The sequence below is a fragment of the Gallinula chloropus genome (assembly GCF_964237585.1).
Source record: "Gallinula chloropus genome assembly, chromosome: 1".
NCBI classification, from domain to species: domain Eukaryota; kingdom Metazoa; phylum Chordata; class Aves; order Gruiformes; family Rallidae; genus Gallinula; species Gallinula chloropus.
In genome coordinates this window covers 15,002,050-15,018,461 of record NC_140085.1, presented here as the reverse complement: position 1 = coordinate 15,018,461, position 16,412 = coordinate 15,002,050, and the positions used below count along the sequence as shown (strand labels likewise).

General features: G+C 37.0%; 1 protein-coding gene across 2 annotated transcripts in view; it reads left to right on the top strand.

Moving 5' to 3' along the window:
• SRPK2 (SRSF protein kinase 2) overlaps positions 1 to 16,412 on the top strand; it is a gene marked incomplete at its 3' end in the record, with an annotated part of 97,190 nt that overhangs the window by 53,890 nt on the left and 26,888 nt on the right. For both annotated transcript variants that reach the window (XM_084267933.1, XM_084267932.1), the window contains exons 3-8: positions 2,424 to 2,532; positions 3,039 to 3,126; positions 3,368 to 3,455; positions 8,719 to 8,825; positions 13,736 to 13,901; positions 15,921 to 15,946. In XM_084267933.1, coding sequence (XP_084124059.1) covers positions 2,424 to 2,532; positions 3,039 to 3,126; positions 3,368 to 3,455; positions 8,719 to 8,825; positions 13,736 to 13,901; positions 15,921 to 15,946 — 584 coding nt within the window. The remainder of the gene's footprint in view (positions 1 to 2,423; positions 2,533 to 3,038; positions 3,127 to 3,367; positions 3,456 to 8,718; positions 8,826 to 13,735; positions 13,902 to 15,920; positions 15,947 to 16,412) is intronic.

Genomic DNA, 16,412 nt, shown 5'->3' with positions numbered 1-16,412 from the left:
GATTGTATAAACAACAACTTTTCATACTTTTCATGGTATGATACATGCAGGACAAAAATCAGAAGAAGTGATACCATGATAGCGAATTATGTGGAAGTGTTTTACATAATTCTTGCAAACTTCATGTGTTTCACAAATGCAAACCTTTTCAGAATGGAAAGATAAAATTACTGTATATTCTCTTAACCTTCCGCCTGTATCTACCACTTCATTATTCTAGCTAGTTTAATTGAAAGAATATACCAAAGGTAAATAGCTTTTCTTTTTTAAACAATTATATAGCTGTCTCAATATGTATTTATTTAGATTTTAAAATACTTTCATCAGCTGTTAATGCAAGGATGGTTAAATAGACAATTTCGTTAAAATTTAGTTTTGCTTTTAATGTTTCTATCGGTATGGATTTGTGTATGTTAGTTCAGCAAAATTTCTATAATAATGAAGCTGCCATAGACTCGGGCTTCATATGTGGCTGATACTGTTTCTTTTCACAAATGAAGTGGACTATACAATTGTCAACACTTAGTGCAAGTCCATGTCATTTTCCCCCCAACCTTTCCTGGAGAATAAACCCATTTGGATGTTCCAAAGGTGGTCTTGTTTCTTCTGTGAAGAGTAAGGAGCTCCCACTTGGCAATGTTGTGCTTTATGGATGCAGTTCAGCAGTGGAAGTGAAGGTTTCTTTTTAGGTTGCTAGGTGAGTTGTCCAGGCCACTTTCCATGAACCTCTCCTTCCCAGTGATGAATGAGAAGGTAAGCCTTCTCCCAGGGGGGAGTCCTGGGACTGAGTCCTAGGCTGTATTTGTATGTCTCAGTCCCGTAGTGCCCAATACTGCTCCTGAACTAGCGCCTTCTTTTTCCTTATCTGGAGGCATTGGTGTCTGTATACCTGCTGATTTGTGTCATGAAACATTGTGTGTGACAGTTCAAAGATTGTTCTCATACCTGAGTCTTCATACATTTTGTGCAAAATCTTCATGGAAAAGATGACACTTCAACACCTACTGCTAGGCTGGGGGAGCTGGGACTGTGCTCTGTGTGTCTGTCCATGCTACCTGTGACCATCACGCTCATTTCTCTGCCTGGTGAGCACACTTGACCCTCTTGCAGTGGTAGAAACTGGGAGACAGGTGGTCAGGAAGGTACATGAAGTCAGCGCTGTAAAGCTGAGACTGATGCTGCCCATCTGAACTAGTTCGTTGCTGTCACTTGGTTGAGACCAGCCCCTGCTGAGATGTGAACTGGTGAGTGCCGCTTCCCTTGTGCTCTGGCCAGGGCTGTTTGAGTCTCTGCCAGCAGCATGACGTGCGGGAGCCGGGGCAGCTGCAGCTGCGTCAGATGGGTCAGCTTTGGCTGACACTCTGAGCCAAACCAGCGAGTGGCTGCTGTCTGCTAAGCTGGAAGCTGCGCAAATACCAAAGCTGTGTGTGTTTTAGAGTTTCAGTTTAGACATACCAATGTCTGAAGCAATACGTTATTTAAGCTTTATTGTGCTGGTGAACATGTGGTCTTTACAGTTCTCTTGTATGATTGTGTTTATTTTATTAATCTGCCTTGGGAGCACTGAAGAAAAGTTCATAAATAAACTCTTGAACTTCTATTAAGGCAAGAGATGTTATTACCAAAGGATATAAATATATCCAGATTTGATGTCACTGTTCCACAGATAAAAAGGAGATAAGAGAGAAGTCCCTGTCTTAAATAGAAGGAATTAAGTGATAAGTTCACATTGTTGTCTTTAGTGGGCAGCAGTCTGCAGCTGGTGATGGCCTGGAGGGTTGCGTGGTTCAGCTTTATTATTTGTTTGTAGTTTAGGAAAAATTGTGGATGTTAATATAAGCGTGTTACAGTCTTAATAACAAGCTTGTGTGATCATGGTCTTCCCTGTGTTTGACTGGGAGAAAGAATGCCTTGCTGCTGCGGATCAGGAGCCAAGCAGAAGAGCATCGATGAAGTCTGTGTTGTTCTTAATGTTTTCTCAGGAAGTATTTTATTGCTCCCTTTATTAGTAGAAAGCAAATGGGAATTAAAACATCTCTGTTGAGATTCTGCAATCATCCAAAACATGTTGACTGGAGAAGCTTCAAATATGATTAAAAAAATAATGTAGATCTTTCCTGTACTGTCTGTGAAGTGGAAGATAAGCCTGGGGAAATAGAAAACAGATGGTAATATTACTACAAATAAAAGCCGTAAGAGAGAAGGTTGAGTAAACTCCACAGTAGTTACAGGACATGAGGTTTTTCCCTTCAGGCCAAGTAAAGCAGAAATTTTAACATTGGAGGAAAATTTGCTTTATATTTCATATTTATAGTACAAGACAATTTGAAGAGGAAAGTTTGTACTATAGGAATTATTTGAAAGCCTGGGTATTATTGCTTGTTTTCTGAATAGTCTTTTTTCTGTTCATTTTTTCATGAAAGGAGGCTATCATCCAGTGAAAATTGGTGATCTTTTCAATGGCCGGTATCACGTTATTAGAAAGTTAGGATGGGGACACTTCTCTACAGTCTGGCTATGCTGGGATATGCAGTAAGAAAACTTTATTCCCATTGACTATTTTCTCAATATGTTACCTTATTTGCAGTAACTTTTGTTTTACATGCATGGTAAAGTTCTGTAAAGGTTTGCTATCTTTTTTGCAGAAAAAATGGCTGCAGTCTTATTTTGCTCTTGGGTGTTTAGTTTTATGCAAGCTCCCAGTAATAAGTGGAATTCCATTTTTATTGACAGATTAGCTTTGCTTATTGACTTTACATGTTTTCTTGAACATGTGAGAGTAATCTAACATTTTTATTTCTGCTGTTTATGAAAAATTATACCTTAATTGAATGATAAAACATGTAACCAAGTTCCTCTTTTATAGACATTCACGTCTCTAAAAATGAGACTGTTAACAAGTTGGATTAAGTGTAATTTCAGTGTTTTCTGTCAAAATACATTAGGTTGTGAAATATTCTGTTTAAAATTTCCAAACATTCAGTGTATTTTTGTTTGAGCTCAGAGCGTGTGCTGAAAATGTTTCTGTTCTTTTCAAGGGGGAAGCGGTTTGTTGCAATGAAAGTTGTAAAAAGTGCCCAGCATTATACAGAGACAGCCTTGGATGAAATAAAGTTGCTCAAATGTGTAAGTATGACTCTTGGAGCACAGTGGTCAAAATCAGTAACAGTAATAAAGAATTTAAAAAAAATGTAACAGAATATTGGTTTTAAACTTTTTTTTAAAAAAAATAAATAGCTGACTACTTATGTGTTAGCATGATTTCTGAAGTTCCATAGTATTGCTTAATTTCTCATGGTAAGCTAGCTAATTACTGTGTTGAAGTGATAATTTTCCTAAAATGTCAGTGTTTCCATTCTTGGTTTAGGTTCGTGAAAGTGACCCTAATGATCCCAACAAGGATATGGTTGTACAGCTAATTGATGACTTCAAAATTTCTGGAATGAATGGAATTCGTATCCTTTTGAAAACGTGGCATCTTCATTAAAAGTGATCTACTGAGATAAGTAAGCATTTAGCTCTGGCTTTTTTTCTACTTAGTTTTACTTTAAAGTTGTAATATAGAAACACCATATTATATGTAGATGCAAAGAGTAGTCTGGCATGTAATCATGTCATGGTCAGCTAGAACTAGAGGTAGTTTACGTAAAAACTGGAATTTTGCTGAGAAGATTTTTAATAACTGAGATTTACAGGAAATATATTGTGCTCTAGACTAGTAAAGAGAAAGGAAGTGTCAGTGTTCTGAAGAATCTGTTTTTTCTTGTGGGAAGTGTGATGCCATGGAGATTCTTCACTTGTTTATGTGATCCTCTTTTGGCTAGGTGTTAACCACTTTTGGCAAAGGTTTTTGGCATTTGAATGCTTCCTTTAAAAAAAAAAAGAAAAGGAAAAAAAAAGAATGAAGTGAAATGTGACTGAGTATTGTTCTCAGGGAATAATATTCTCTTTCTGTGAATGTATTTGATTCTAGAGTTGATCTAAAGTAGTTATCCTTTCTAATTATATTAGATATTTTAGCAGCTTATTATATTACTGTTCATTCATTTACTGTTACAGCTGGTGTTTGTGTGTACGCTTGTTGTGTCTTGGAGCCCTAATAACAGACCTCATTGTTCATGGTGTCATGCTGCCAGACAAAGAAGCAGTTCCTGTTCTAGAAAGCTTAATGCTAAGTTGATTTCAGTGATGTGCCTTCGGTCTTCAGCAGATCAGGTTGAGATGCTCTTCACCAACTCTCATCCTCTAGGAAAGGAATAATCTAGTCCTTTCTAGTGAAGGGAGAAGTGTGCAAGCAGTTTTCATCAACTCCATCTGTCTCTTGACATTAGTTTTGAACCCCGTGGATTTGTGATGAGCGAGAATGAGAGTATGGGGACAAGATTCTCACTTACAGAATGGGGTCTTAACTGCTTTCTGGTTGTTCCATTTTAGGTTTGTTTCTTGGCTTCAGTGGTCAGCTGGCATGGTAGAAAGCTGCTTAAATGGAGGTGAAGTTAATGTAGTCTGTTTTCTTCCTAGGTTTCCTCATCAATTTAAACTGAATTAAAATAAACCATAGAGTTTTTAGTATTCACTTCAATGTGAATATAAATAGCTTGTGATCAAGGAAATCATTGAACACAGTGAGGCAAAGAACCCTGGTTAGAGTTGGTGCTGCTTGTTGTGCCAGAAATACATTGGTTTGATTTATAAGCTGAGATGCTTATTTTGAAGTATTTTTTTAAATATTTCTATTGTCTAACTTTATTCACAAAAAATAATGCAACCAAAGTAGTCCAGGTCTTCAGCTGACAGCTGTACAATTGAAGAGTAATTGAAGTTATTTTTAGAAATCAGAAATTTTGACATACTGTTTTTATTACAAAACACTAATATGAGTAGGGAATAAGAAAATCTATTAATAACTATACATAGAAATAATTGTTCTCTAACAGAGAAGTTTGCCAATAATGTTCATAAAATGATTGCTAAGATTCACATGTCTGTATAAATCTGTATTAAAGGTGAGAGCCATTTCAAGGTGTGAAGAGTAAATTTTGTTAATGATAATATTTTGAGAGCATGCCCAAACTTCTATCTTTTTGAAACACAGCACAAATTGACAAAACTGAAAGTGACCATGTACTAGTGGAAAATAAGGGTTCAGATAGCTTTTTGTTAACAGATTGAAACTGGACAGCTGGTATCGATTTAGTCTATTTCAGTTTTACCTTCATGTTGAAAACTCTGGCAGTACAGAAGTTGTTTTTTGTGGAAGGCAAATGTTCCTGTCTCACTGAGAAGTACATTTTTTAGACCAGTGCAGAGGACTGGACTGAAATCTAAATGACAGCTGGAATTGTGTCAAAGTTCTAGCCACCAGTGAAAATATAACACCAAATATCTTATGCTTTGAGTTTTTTTGTGAACAATTTGTGCATCCTGAGTTGCATTGGTTTTTTGAGCAGCAATTGGTTGCATTGATAATTTGATCAACTCCTTTTTATCTTCTAGGGGAAAAAAAGTCTTTGGTATAGGCTCTTACGGGGAGGGAGCAGGTAACTATTTTTAATGTTTTGCTGCTGTTTGTTTCTGTTTTAAAAATGCCATATTGGTACTATATTAGTGCTACTGAATTGAACAGGTTGAGAGAAATACAGGAATTTGGGATTTTTTTCCATGCTCTGTTGTTTCCAGCTTCCTTTGGGCAAGTCACCATGTATCTGTTCCTCGACTGTAATTTAAAACAACATATGCTTCATAAAGACTTGATTATTGGTTATGGAATACATTTAAAAGTTAAAGCAAGACAGAAGAGAAGTGGGTGAATCCTTTGGATGGCTAATACCACAAAATGTCGCAGAGGTTCTACACAGGGAAACTTGTAAAGAGCTGTGCAGCTCAGAGCTGGGAACGTGCAGGGCCATTGGCCTGCACTGTGTGTCTGAAAACAGTGGTCTTTCTCCTAGGAGCTTTAATAGGTGTTTATAGCAGAGGGATTTTAGCAATGTGTGTTATGCTACACTGAACGGATAATTTTTGACTACTTGTACATTTTAAAAAGATTGGAGTAATGATTTTTTTCAGGAAATAACAGAATTCACAAAATTGGGCACTTTGCTGTTTTTTGTGAGAGTAGATTATTAGATTTGCCTGCATTGGGTATTCAGAAAAGCTTTAATAAATGTTTGAACAGAGCATTTTTTAAACTAAAAATTCAGGTAGTCACACACCAGAACACCTATTTGGAGAGAAAAATGGGAAAAAAAAAAAAAAGGAAGGAAACATTCCCAACACAAACAGACATTAATAAATAATAGTAATAAATTTATTTCCAAAGAATATACAGCATAAATTGAACACTATAGAGCCTAACAGCTGCTGATCCAGAAGTGCTCTGTGTTATCAGGGCCTTAGATTTACCTTAACTAGTCTTTAATCCTCATCAGATTTCTAAGTGGTCCTGTAATGTGTTTTTGTATATAGATAGTTAGAGATAGGGTTTTAGTCAAGAAAGAACAGTTTTAAGTACTTAAGCCTGTCAGCTGATTAATGTTATGTTTGCACTCACTTTTGCTGCTCTGCTCAGTGTTCCCCTTTCAGACATTCCCTGAATTACTTCAAAGGGTGTTTCATGAGAGACATGTCTGCGGGTGGGCTTCAAGTTTATTTTTGCTGGAGGACGTTTTGAACATGCTTATGTGTCGGGGTGTTGGTGCTGTAGGAAGATCGTGGGGTTTGCAAAGCTTGTTTCCTAATAGTTAATGCACAGCTTTTCCCAAACTCTTTGTTGTCCGCAGTCTGGCTTACAGTTAATGTTTCTTTAGGCCGGGATAGTAAATCAGACAACAACCATGTTTTCAAATACCTACTCCAAACTCTGAGCCTCCTATATTTTTTCTCCCCGCCCCAGCTGCCTCCCCAGTACCGAGCATGCCTTGAGTTTGTCTGAGTCCTCCCAGCAAAACACTGCAATGTTTTTTCAGGTGGACATCACTTCTCTTTCTCCTGGCACTCCCTCTTTTTGTCTACTTCTGCCATTCCTCCATGCATCTTCTTCCTTGGTGCTCTCCCCTTCCTTGCCTCTCAGTTATTCACTTCCCTACACCCCCATCTCTTCTGGTTGCTGGCAAGGCTTAGCACTTCTGTAAGCGCAAGGAATGGCAGGAATGTGCCTCAGAGAGTCTGCAGCAGCAGTGGTCTGAAGGACTGTGGGCGTGTGTCCTAAATTTCATTTCTGAATGCTGCAGTGTCTTGCCTTTCTGAAATCTGTACTGATGTAGCATTGCAACTTCACTGTGTGGGCTATGTTAATAAGCCCTGCAAGAGCTAATCGTTCTGCTCATCCTTTTTGATAGCCATGTGCTTTACTAGTGACTTCTGTCATTGAGTGCTTGTGTGGTAAAGCAACCAAGACTGTTTCCTCTTCTGAATGGAACAGCTTTATGGTATGCTGAGTAGACTTGATTGATATGATTGAGAGATGTCTGTTTGCTCTCTCTAATACAGGAATTAAGGAACATGAAGTGAGATGAACAGCAGCAGTCAAAATGTTAGTGTGCTTTGACGGGTCTTGAGACCTTTTAACTTTGGTCTAACTCCAGCATAAGGGATGTAGATTTTAAAACTTCATTTAGCTTTACTTAAGAAGAATGCAAACAATAGACCATCAGACAATGGAAGTCTCACTTTGACACAAGACAGTGACTCTAAGATCATTGCCAAGTCTCTAGTTAATGGAACTTAGAAAAACATAAGTAAGATTTCTCCCCTAACAATGTAGTTCCCTGTGAACGGTCTCTGAGATGCAGACTGTCTAATTTCCCTCCATTGAGATTTTCTTGCAGTATCCATCTATTAATTAATATTCTGTTATTTGTATTACTTTATTCTTTTCAATGTTATAATATCATGTAAGGATTTTAACATTCTTCTTGATTTCCAGTGACATTAAGGTTATTCCCAGCTCATGTCTGAGGAGTAACTCAGTATGGCCAAATTGTATCATTTCTTGCAGGTATGTTGTGATGGTAAAACTTATTATTAGCTTGAATATATGGATATGCTGGGTCTCTGTTGGTGACCAACAGTAGGTGCTGGCTCAAATTAAACTTTTTGGCATTGTGGTTTTTGCATGTCACTTCTGAGTTCTGCATTTGCTTTGTTCCTGAGTTTGGTGATTGCCACTATTCTCTGCAGTTAAAACTGTAGGTGGGAAGAGATTCCTTCTCTTACTACTGTAGTCTTTGTTGTGAAGTGATTCTTAATTGAGCCTAATCAAAAAGGTGTTTAGCATGGTTTAATTTCTAAAACACTGTGTAGTCTTTTGTTGTTAAAACCACTTACTCATATCATTTAAATTTTTAAGAAACTAGAGATAATAAGCCAAGTCAGTGCTTTTAACTGTTTCAAAGAAAACAAAAATGAATTAGTTTATATTTTATGATTACCTATTTTGTTGTTCACTGTAATGCTATTGTTAACATATAGAAATAACTGAGAAGATTTGCATAATTAGTCTTTTGTTTTGATTAGTTCTGTATTTGGGTGCTGTTCTTATATGTGTTTGTATATAATTGAAATGTTGTTCCAAAGAATATACTGTGTTCTGCTCGTTTTAGGGGTAACTTTTTTCCCTCTGAACAGGGTGATGATTGCTTTGCCAATGTGCAAACAAATGTTTGTGTTGATCTCATCAACAAGTTTATTTGGAAATTATCCTTAATTAAATCCCAGATGTCTGTATGGTCTTTGAAGTACTTGGACATCATCTCCTAAAATGGATAATCAAGTCCAATTATCAAGGCCTTCCAATCCGTTGCGTAAAAAGTATAATTCGACAGGTAAGATTTGTTAATTTTTAATGAGTTTTTTCCCACCATTATTAATAATTTGAAGGTTAGAATAAAGATATTTTAACTGAACTTTTACTAATGAATATCTAAGATAAGATAATTTTACTGATAATCCCAGGGGAGTGCTTTGCAAAAGCATCTTTCTAGACAGCTTGCATTTCTGCATGCTGCTTTGTTTTGGTTTTGGGATTTTCCACTGATGAAGGAGTTTTCCTGAGCTGCTTTAGAAAATAAAAATTTGAAGCAATGAATCTTTTTCACAGATGTAAGTGTATTCATATTCAATTGCAGTTTTGGTTGACACAGCATGTGAGATCTTCCGGAAAATAAAATGTCAGAATTGTGGGAAATAATATATTATCCTTACAAAATTGAACAAAACTGGCAAAAATAGTTTCTAAAGAGAAGTTCTTTGAAAATTGTCCATCAGTATTAAGATTTTGTAGAGTCAGAGGGCCAAGGAGGAGGCAATTCAGAAGGTTTCACTAGGGCATGTTCTTCCAAAATATGTTTTCACTATACTATGAAAATCAAATTGCTGAGAGGTGATCTTAAGAAGAAATAATGTCTCAGCAAGGAAAAATCATATATCTCTCTGGTTTTGTATATGCTATTAATCTACGTGCGGTTATTACCTACAAATGACAAATATTTTGGCACTTGGGTAACTTGTCTTTCATCAACATTAGGTCTATTTTATTAATGTGATCTCTTAAAATAGTTACTTTCTTTGTAATTATTATTATGTGTCAACTCATGAATACCAAACTATCAGGTCTTTAATCAGAATTAGCTAAATAACCTGACTGATGTGGGTGTTAGTAAACAGTTGACATTTTAGGTCCATTAATTTCTCCATAACTAAGCTGTTCAGACACTAGAATTAAGGAGCTGTAACAATGCAGCACTCCAGCCAAACTGAGCTGCCTGTTAAGAAATGGAAACGTGCATATTTGGATTACATGTGCTTATAAATATCCATTGTTTTCAGTAAACGTCTTTGTTTGTTTGTTTCTGCTTTGGTTGGAATGTTGTCCTGGAGTTTGGCCAAAACCTGAGAAGTTACGATGTAATTTTTTTGATCCACTGGGTTTAGCAGCAAAGCCAGGTTTAGGAGCTCCCTGATGCAGTTTACTCTTGCCTCAGTTATGCTGCCTGTTTGCAGAAATAGGCTGTAAGCCAGACCATTGAATGGATCCAAGCCGAGAATAATCTCCTTTTGGAAGGAAGGTGAGAGCTGAACCCAGCTTCACGGCATCCTTGCCAACAGGCTCCTTTAACCTAGCAGAGTTGGACTTTCAGGTGGGATCTTCAGGGATGGTGACCACAATGCAGTGTGAAGTGGGATCAGCAAGGGCAGGGGCCTGGAGGTCAGAATTATTGGGGTGACTCTCAGTGCTTCCTCTGATTGTCATGACTGGGGGGACCTGACTCAACTGGTATATACAAATGCGTACAGCATGGGGAGCAGAGGGCAGCAGTAAGAGATCCATACACAGTCACAGAGCATAGCTTCAGTGTGAGTGCAGAGGTGTGGCATGGGGTAGCTCAGATGCTTGGAGAGCAGCAGGAGTGGGAGAAAGACACTTTCAAAAGGATAACCAGGGAAGAGGAGTTGAGCTTGAATGTTTGACTCTGCTGTAGAACGGGTGAGGTTCAGAGGGGACAAGAGTGACCCCGTGGTATGTATCTGCTGAATGTTGCCGATTTCAGTCATAGATGAGAGAAGCACCTTCTTTAGGCAGCTGGAATAAGCTAGTTCTTTTGGGGGACTTTTAACCACCTTGATATCTGCTCTGTTGTGCAGTCAAGGAAATTTCTAGAGTGTGTCAAGGACAGTTTCTCAGCATGGGGTGACCTGTGTCACAGTGTGGAGACAAGTTGGAGATGTGCTTTGCTGGACTAGTTATGCCTAATGTAAGCAGAGCTAAACATTCCAAGTAATTCAAGCACTTGATAGCAGAAAAAAGAGGAGCAAGTTAGTCTTGAAAGATTAAAAAAGGTTAATTTTTGTGAGGTTGGAATGAACTGTTTCGACTTGTGTTTGGACTAGCTAAGAACTCCAGGTTGTTCTTCTCATTAAACTTAATTCAGATCCTTATTCTTAGGCAAAACTTGTGCTAACCTTGTTGTAAATGTTTATTCATGAAACTTGAACATGAAACAATTCCATTTTTACACTGTTCTTACTGTATGGCAAACAACTTTGTTTCAGAAAGTGTTATAATTGCATGCTACAATTGGAAAGGAATTTTATGCTATGATTTGGGAAATATTTTTTCAATTTTTAAGTACTTTTGAGTATTGTGACAAGATTAGGTTTATTTTAAAATACAGCTGAGAGTTTAGTTTCTTAATAATAAATATAATTTCAGTTTCAAGCAATTTTTTTCTCCTGGGGTAGAGTTTTATGAACTCCCATGCTGAAGTGAAAAAAGGGCTGCTTGCTTCAATTCCTTATATTTGCTTTGGAGATGATTAAAACTGTCCTTTTATTTAATTCTGGAATCCTTACATTGGGTTGTAAAATATGTAACAAGTTTCTTGTGAGAGATTATTTCTGAAACTGATGCTGAAACAAGTACAGTGGATTTGAACCAAAAAATTCACTTATGCTTTGGTCTACAATATAGTAACTAAACTGTTTAATGTGTCAGTATGATATGTCTTCTTGAGTGAAAAAGAAAAAACAGAAGTGAACATTAATTAGAAACTGCGAAAGATGAGTTTCTTGATGTGAAACTAACCAGGTGACTTTTACAAGGAAAAAAATACATCCTTATAATTTACATTTTTGATTGCAGTGACAGGATTTGTCACTGTTTTTCAGAGTCCCATTTCATTTTTTGCCTTTTTCAGTGGTCAGATAACTAAAAACTAGGAGTGTTTTCCTAGTTCTCCATCATCTCAGAGTGTGGTGCAAAGCACGTCCATGTAGTATACTTCTCCTTATTGGTTTAGTGGTATACTCACTTTGAGTTTTTGGAATGAAGCAGTCTGATCCATATTTTAAGACAGCTAGGAACATTCTTTCTAATTACACAATTCTGGCAGCATGGTCCTTGTGGTAAGTCATGGAACTGATGTGGATTCTACAAAATATTCTGCGTTCTCCCCGGCCCGCCGCCCCCCCCCCCCCCCCCCCCCCCAGCCAAAAGACAAAACTGCCACCCTAACACTGTTATGTAGTAGTGGGACAGGCTATCTTTTTAAAGTGGGAAATAGCAAACCAAGTTTTGTTTTAAATCAACTTCTATGTATCAAGGGAAACAGCTGTTTTTTTCTTCTGACTTTATCGCTTTCAGTGAACTCTGGAACCTTTTTCTTTTCTTGGCCTCAGAATTGCAGACACTGAGTGGTAATTTGTAAGATGATCTGTAGTGTAATGAGGGAAGGAAGAGACTATTATAATCCATCTTTATGTTGCTATTGCTGTTAATGCCTCTTCTCAAATTTGAAATCACTTAACCACTAACTACTTTCCCATTATAAACCAATCTTTAACATTTCTTACTTTGAGACATACTATATGTTCTTTCAATTGCTCTGGCAAGTAGTCAAGGATATTTTAGAACTTGGGGTAAGAAATCCAGTTTATCAAGAACTCACTAGTCCTACTCAAGTCAATGTACAGTTTTTTTATAGCCATATAAAGTGAGTTTTTCAGAAAGGTTTCTGTTCCAGTCTAGCTCCAGAACTGGAGAAAGCAGAGCTGTGTACTTGAGGTGTTTCTAGGATACATTAGCCTGAGTGTAACTGTCATACACATGTTACCACTTTTCTTTGGAGCTACCTTGTGTGCTGGATCAAGGTACCAGTTTTGGTACAAGCTCAGGACTGGGTGGTGGGCTTATGTCTTTGTCTTCTTGTACTGCTGTTTTGAATCAACAGGTTTTCCTTGAAAGGTTCAGGCTCCTAGTTATGTTGTAAAGGTTTCTGAGAGGAAGGAGCTAGCTAATTTATTTATAAAGTACCTAGAATGGCAGGATGTTCTTGTAGCTGGACCTCCTGAGTCTGGAGGTTTGTTTCCTACTGTAGGATATTCACTAAAAATTCAAGGAAGTCTTTCCAGTGGGGTTATCTAGGTTTCTCCTTTTTTTTCTTTCTAGCTGATGTTTTTCTACAGTTTTTATCTAGTTTATCATAGCAATAGCTTGGTTTACACTGTGACTTTATTCTGTACTGAATAATTGTAATAATTGACTTCCACAGTTTATCATATCTAGGCCTTACCTAAAATACTTATAAACTCACACAAACTACTGTATTTCTGTTCCAGTCAGAATTTGAGAAATCTTGCATTATGTAAAAGTATCTTATAATTTTTGTCCCAGAATAAATTTTAAAAATTTTGGATATGCAGGTTTGATAGGAACTAGCAGAATCCTACTAGCCTCCAGAGAGTATGAAAGACTAGTGGGAAAATACATAATCAGTTTTAAGATGGTTATTCACAAACCAGACTTCAGATATAGTATGTAGTTCTTGCAGTAGTTTTTGATTGGCTTGTTGTTGTTGCTGCTGTTGCTGTTGTTTTTTGGTGGTTGTTGTTGTTGCCTTTTAAACAAGGAACCAATGAGGATCAGCCTTTCTGACTGAGCAGCCAAATTCCCTTTTCAGTGAAAGATGTATCATGGTTTTTTGACACGTGTGCAGGTCAACTAAAAAGCACCTAGGAAATGGAAGTCAACAAGTGCAGGTTGCTGTCATCAAGACAATTCATCCAGCCTTTTTCTTACTCATCAAAGTCTCAATAACTGGGTTTACGAGCTAAATAAATTATCCTGTCAGGCCACATATGGAGAGCAGACAATCAGTTGAACATCTCTGTGCTACTAATAAATACATTCATCTGCGTAATTAAAATATTTATTTTTTAAAAATCCTTTTGTAATTAGGTGCTTCAGGGTCTAGATTATCTACACAGCAAGTGCAAGATCATACATACTGACATAAAGCCAGAAAACATTTTGATGTGTGTGGATGATGCCTATGTTCGTAGAATGGCTGCTGAAGCTACCGAGTGGCAGAAAGCTGGTGCTCCTCCCCCCTCTGGCTCAGCAGGTATGACACTGTATTCAAATGGGATGTAGTCAAGTTTTCTCAGTATATTAATGCTAACAATACTTTGTTTAATGAAAATAAGCATATTAAATAATTGTGTGTAAATGCACGTCTAATCAATTCTTACTGCTGTCACAGAGATGTTTTCTTCTCAGGTTTGCATGTTCAAGGTTTTGGGGACCCCAGATGCAGAAAAGCATTTATTGGTATAAATTTACTCTCCTGCCTTACAAGCTTTAATGTCATAAGTTTTAGCCGCTCTAGAGCCTTACATGTCTAATATTGGCAATAATTAATAATCTTACCTAAATTACCTGATAGTTCCACTACAGGTTCATCAGCATCCTTGTGAAATTACCTACCTTCTCAACAGTTATTACTTATTCTCAGAATGCAGTGAAAAGTCTTAGAGATTCCATAGCTTTTCACCCTTGAAAATGGAATTTATTGTCCCTAACTGCATTCGTTATAAGCCCTTCTCCTCACTGTGTGTGAAATGGTTTATATGTTAAAATTGCCAAGAGTTTAGATAGGAACTGGACATTATGTTTAGATAGGAAACATTATGTACGTTATGTTTAGCTAGGAAAAAACAAGGTAAAGAAGTTCATAAAAATCAGTAAAGACAAGCAAGGAGGAAATGTGGCTTTTCTAGTGATCTTTAGTACTATGGTTGCTATTTATTTGCCAATCCCCAACACATCAGCTACAGGCAGTAGAGAAATAGGAATATTTAAATATCTTTGTAATATTGGCAGAAAATGTATTTCAGATTAAAATCTCTGAGGTATAATAAAATACCTGCTATATCAGGAACAAAATCCATAAATATTTCACAGCATTAGGTAAGTCAAGATGCAAAATCTTACAAATCGGGAATATATTGCATTAAATTTTATATAATGTATGTTCATGTAGCTAGAGACTGTATGTTATTTGTGTGGGAAGTAACTTGATTTTGTTCATGCAGCCTTTATTTTGCTTCCTGACATTAAAATAAATATTAACTTAATGAATGCATTGATGGAGTTCTTATCACACTTTGTTCTTAGCAAATTGTAATTAAATCTATGACTTTGCACACAGGAGCTGATGATGTGTTTTCTTTACAGCACTTCAAGAATAGGTTCTGCATAATTTCACGTTTTTAGAGCAGTGATGGTACTCAAGTTTAAGAATCCTTCTGAAAACCTTGTCCTTTCAGGGGCATACAAGTAGTTTTTTTCTCTGAACTTAGAAGTGGGAGCTGAACCTATAAAAGAACTCTGAAGTCTCAAGTGTCTCCATTTTCTATTTTGCATTTGTTAATTGCCATATGCCTATGTGTCTGAAGAAGTTCCTGAGAGGTTCTCCTCCCCCGTTCAGTTCCTCTTTCTCACTTCCCCTTTGCCTCTGTCTCCCATATTTGGTTATTTTTGTTCTTTTGATTATTTGGGTTGTGTGCATTTTCATTGTTAGTACAGATATCTCATCAGACCTCTAGTCATTGACGGTGTCCTCCTGAGAGGTGCTTAGGCAGAGGTCCATGCTGGAGGTGCTTTGTTTGTGCTGGTGTGCTTACTCATGCCTCCAGCTCTAGCAACTGAACTACCTTCTTTCAGAACAAAGGAAGTATGAGTATTTGACTTTCCTGTTGAGTGCAAAACAGTCGTCTTAGTTATGTTCCCTGAACTGTTGAAAATCTGCCTATACCTGCTCAATCAGCCAACTATATACATTTCATCTGTGACAACTCTGCAGTCATTTCAGGCTTTCTGTCCACTCTTGGCTGATTTAGACTTTTTTTCTGACTTTAACTCTCCACCAACCACAACAGAGTGAGCATAAATTAATGCTATCTTCTTCCAGGTGCTCAGAGACATCAAATGATGTAAAGAGTAAAAAACTGTGTTTAATAAAATAATCAGTGCCTTCTATTCAGTTAAGAATATCTTTACATGATTTCTAGTACTTTATGCTTTTATAGTTGGTTGTGTAAAAATATCTTTAAAAATTTGTTTGTTTTTTTTTTCTTTGTAGTGAGTACAGCTCCACAACAAAAGCCTGTAAGTATTGTTATATAATTCAAATTAACTGTCTTATTTCCTGTGTTTCTGTAGGTACTAATAGCTATTAGACTGTTGGCAGTCTCTACCCTTTTTAAAAGCTTCCTTTGAATAAAGTTTTTATTTTTCAAAGACCTTTTAGGTGTTTGGCCCTAATGGGTTTAGGCCAAGTACTCCTCTGATGGAAACTCTCATAGACTTACAATTCTGAAGCTATGTCAAAGAAAGCCAAGCATTGCCATTCTCATCTCTCAAGGAATAAACCATTCTGTTCAAATCCTGACAAAAACATGTGCATGCACTTAATATCATGCATTGCAGGTAGCTTAAGGAGTTTAAGGCCTCAATCATCAAGGCCTTAAAGGAGAGGTGTATTTTAGGTTTTAAAGGTATTTTGGCCACGTACATTTAGCAAATAACCATGGATAGTATAGCTATTTAGAAATACCTAAGGTCAAAGCTGTTT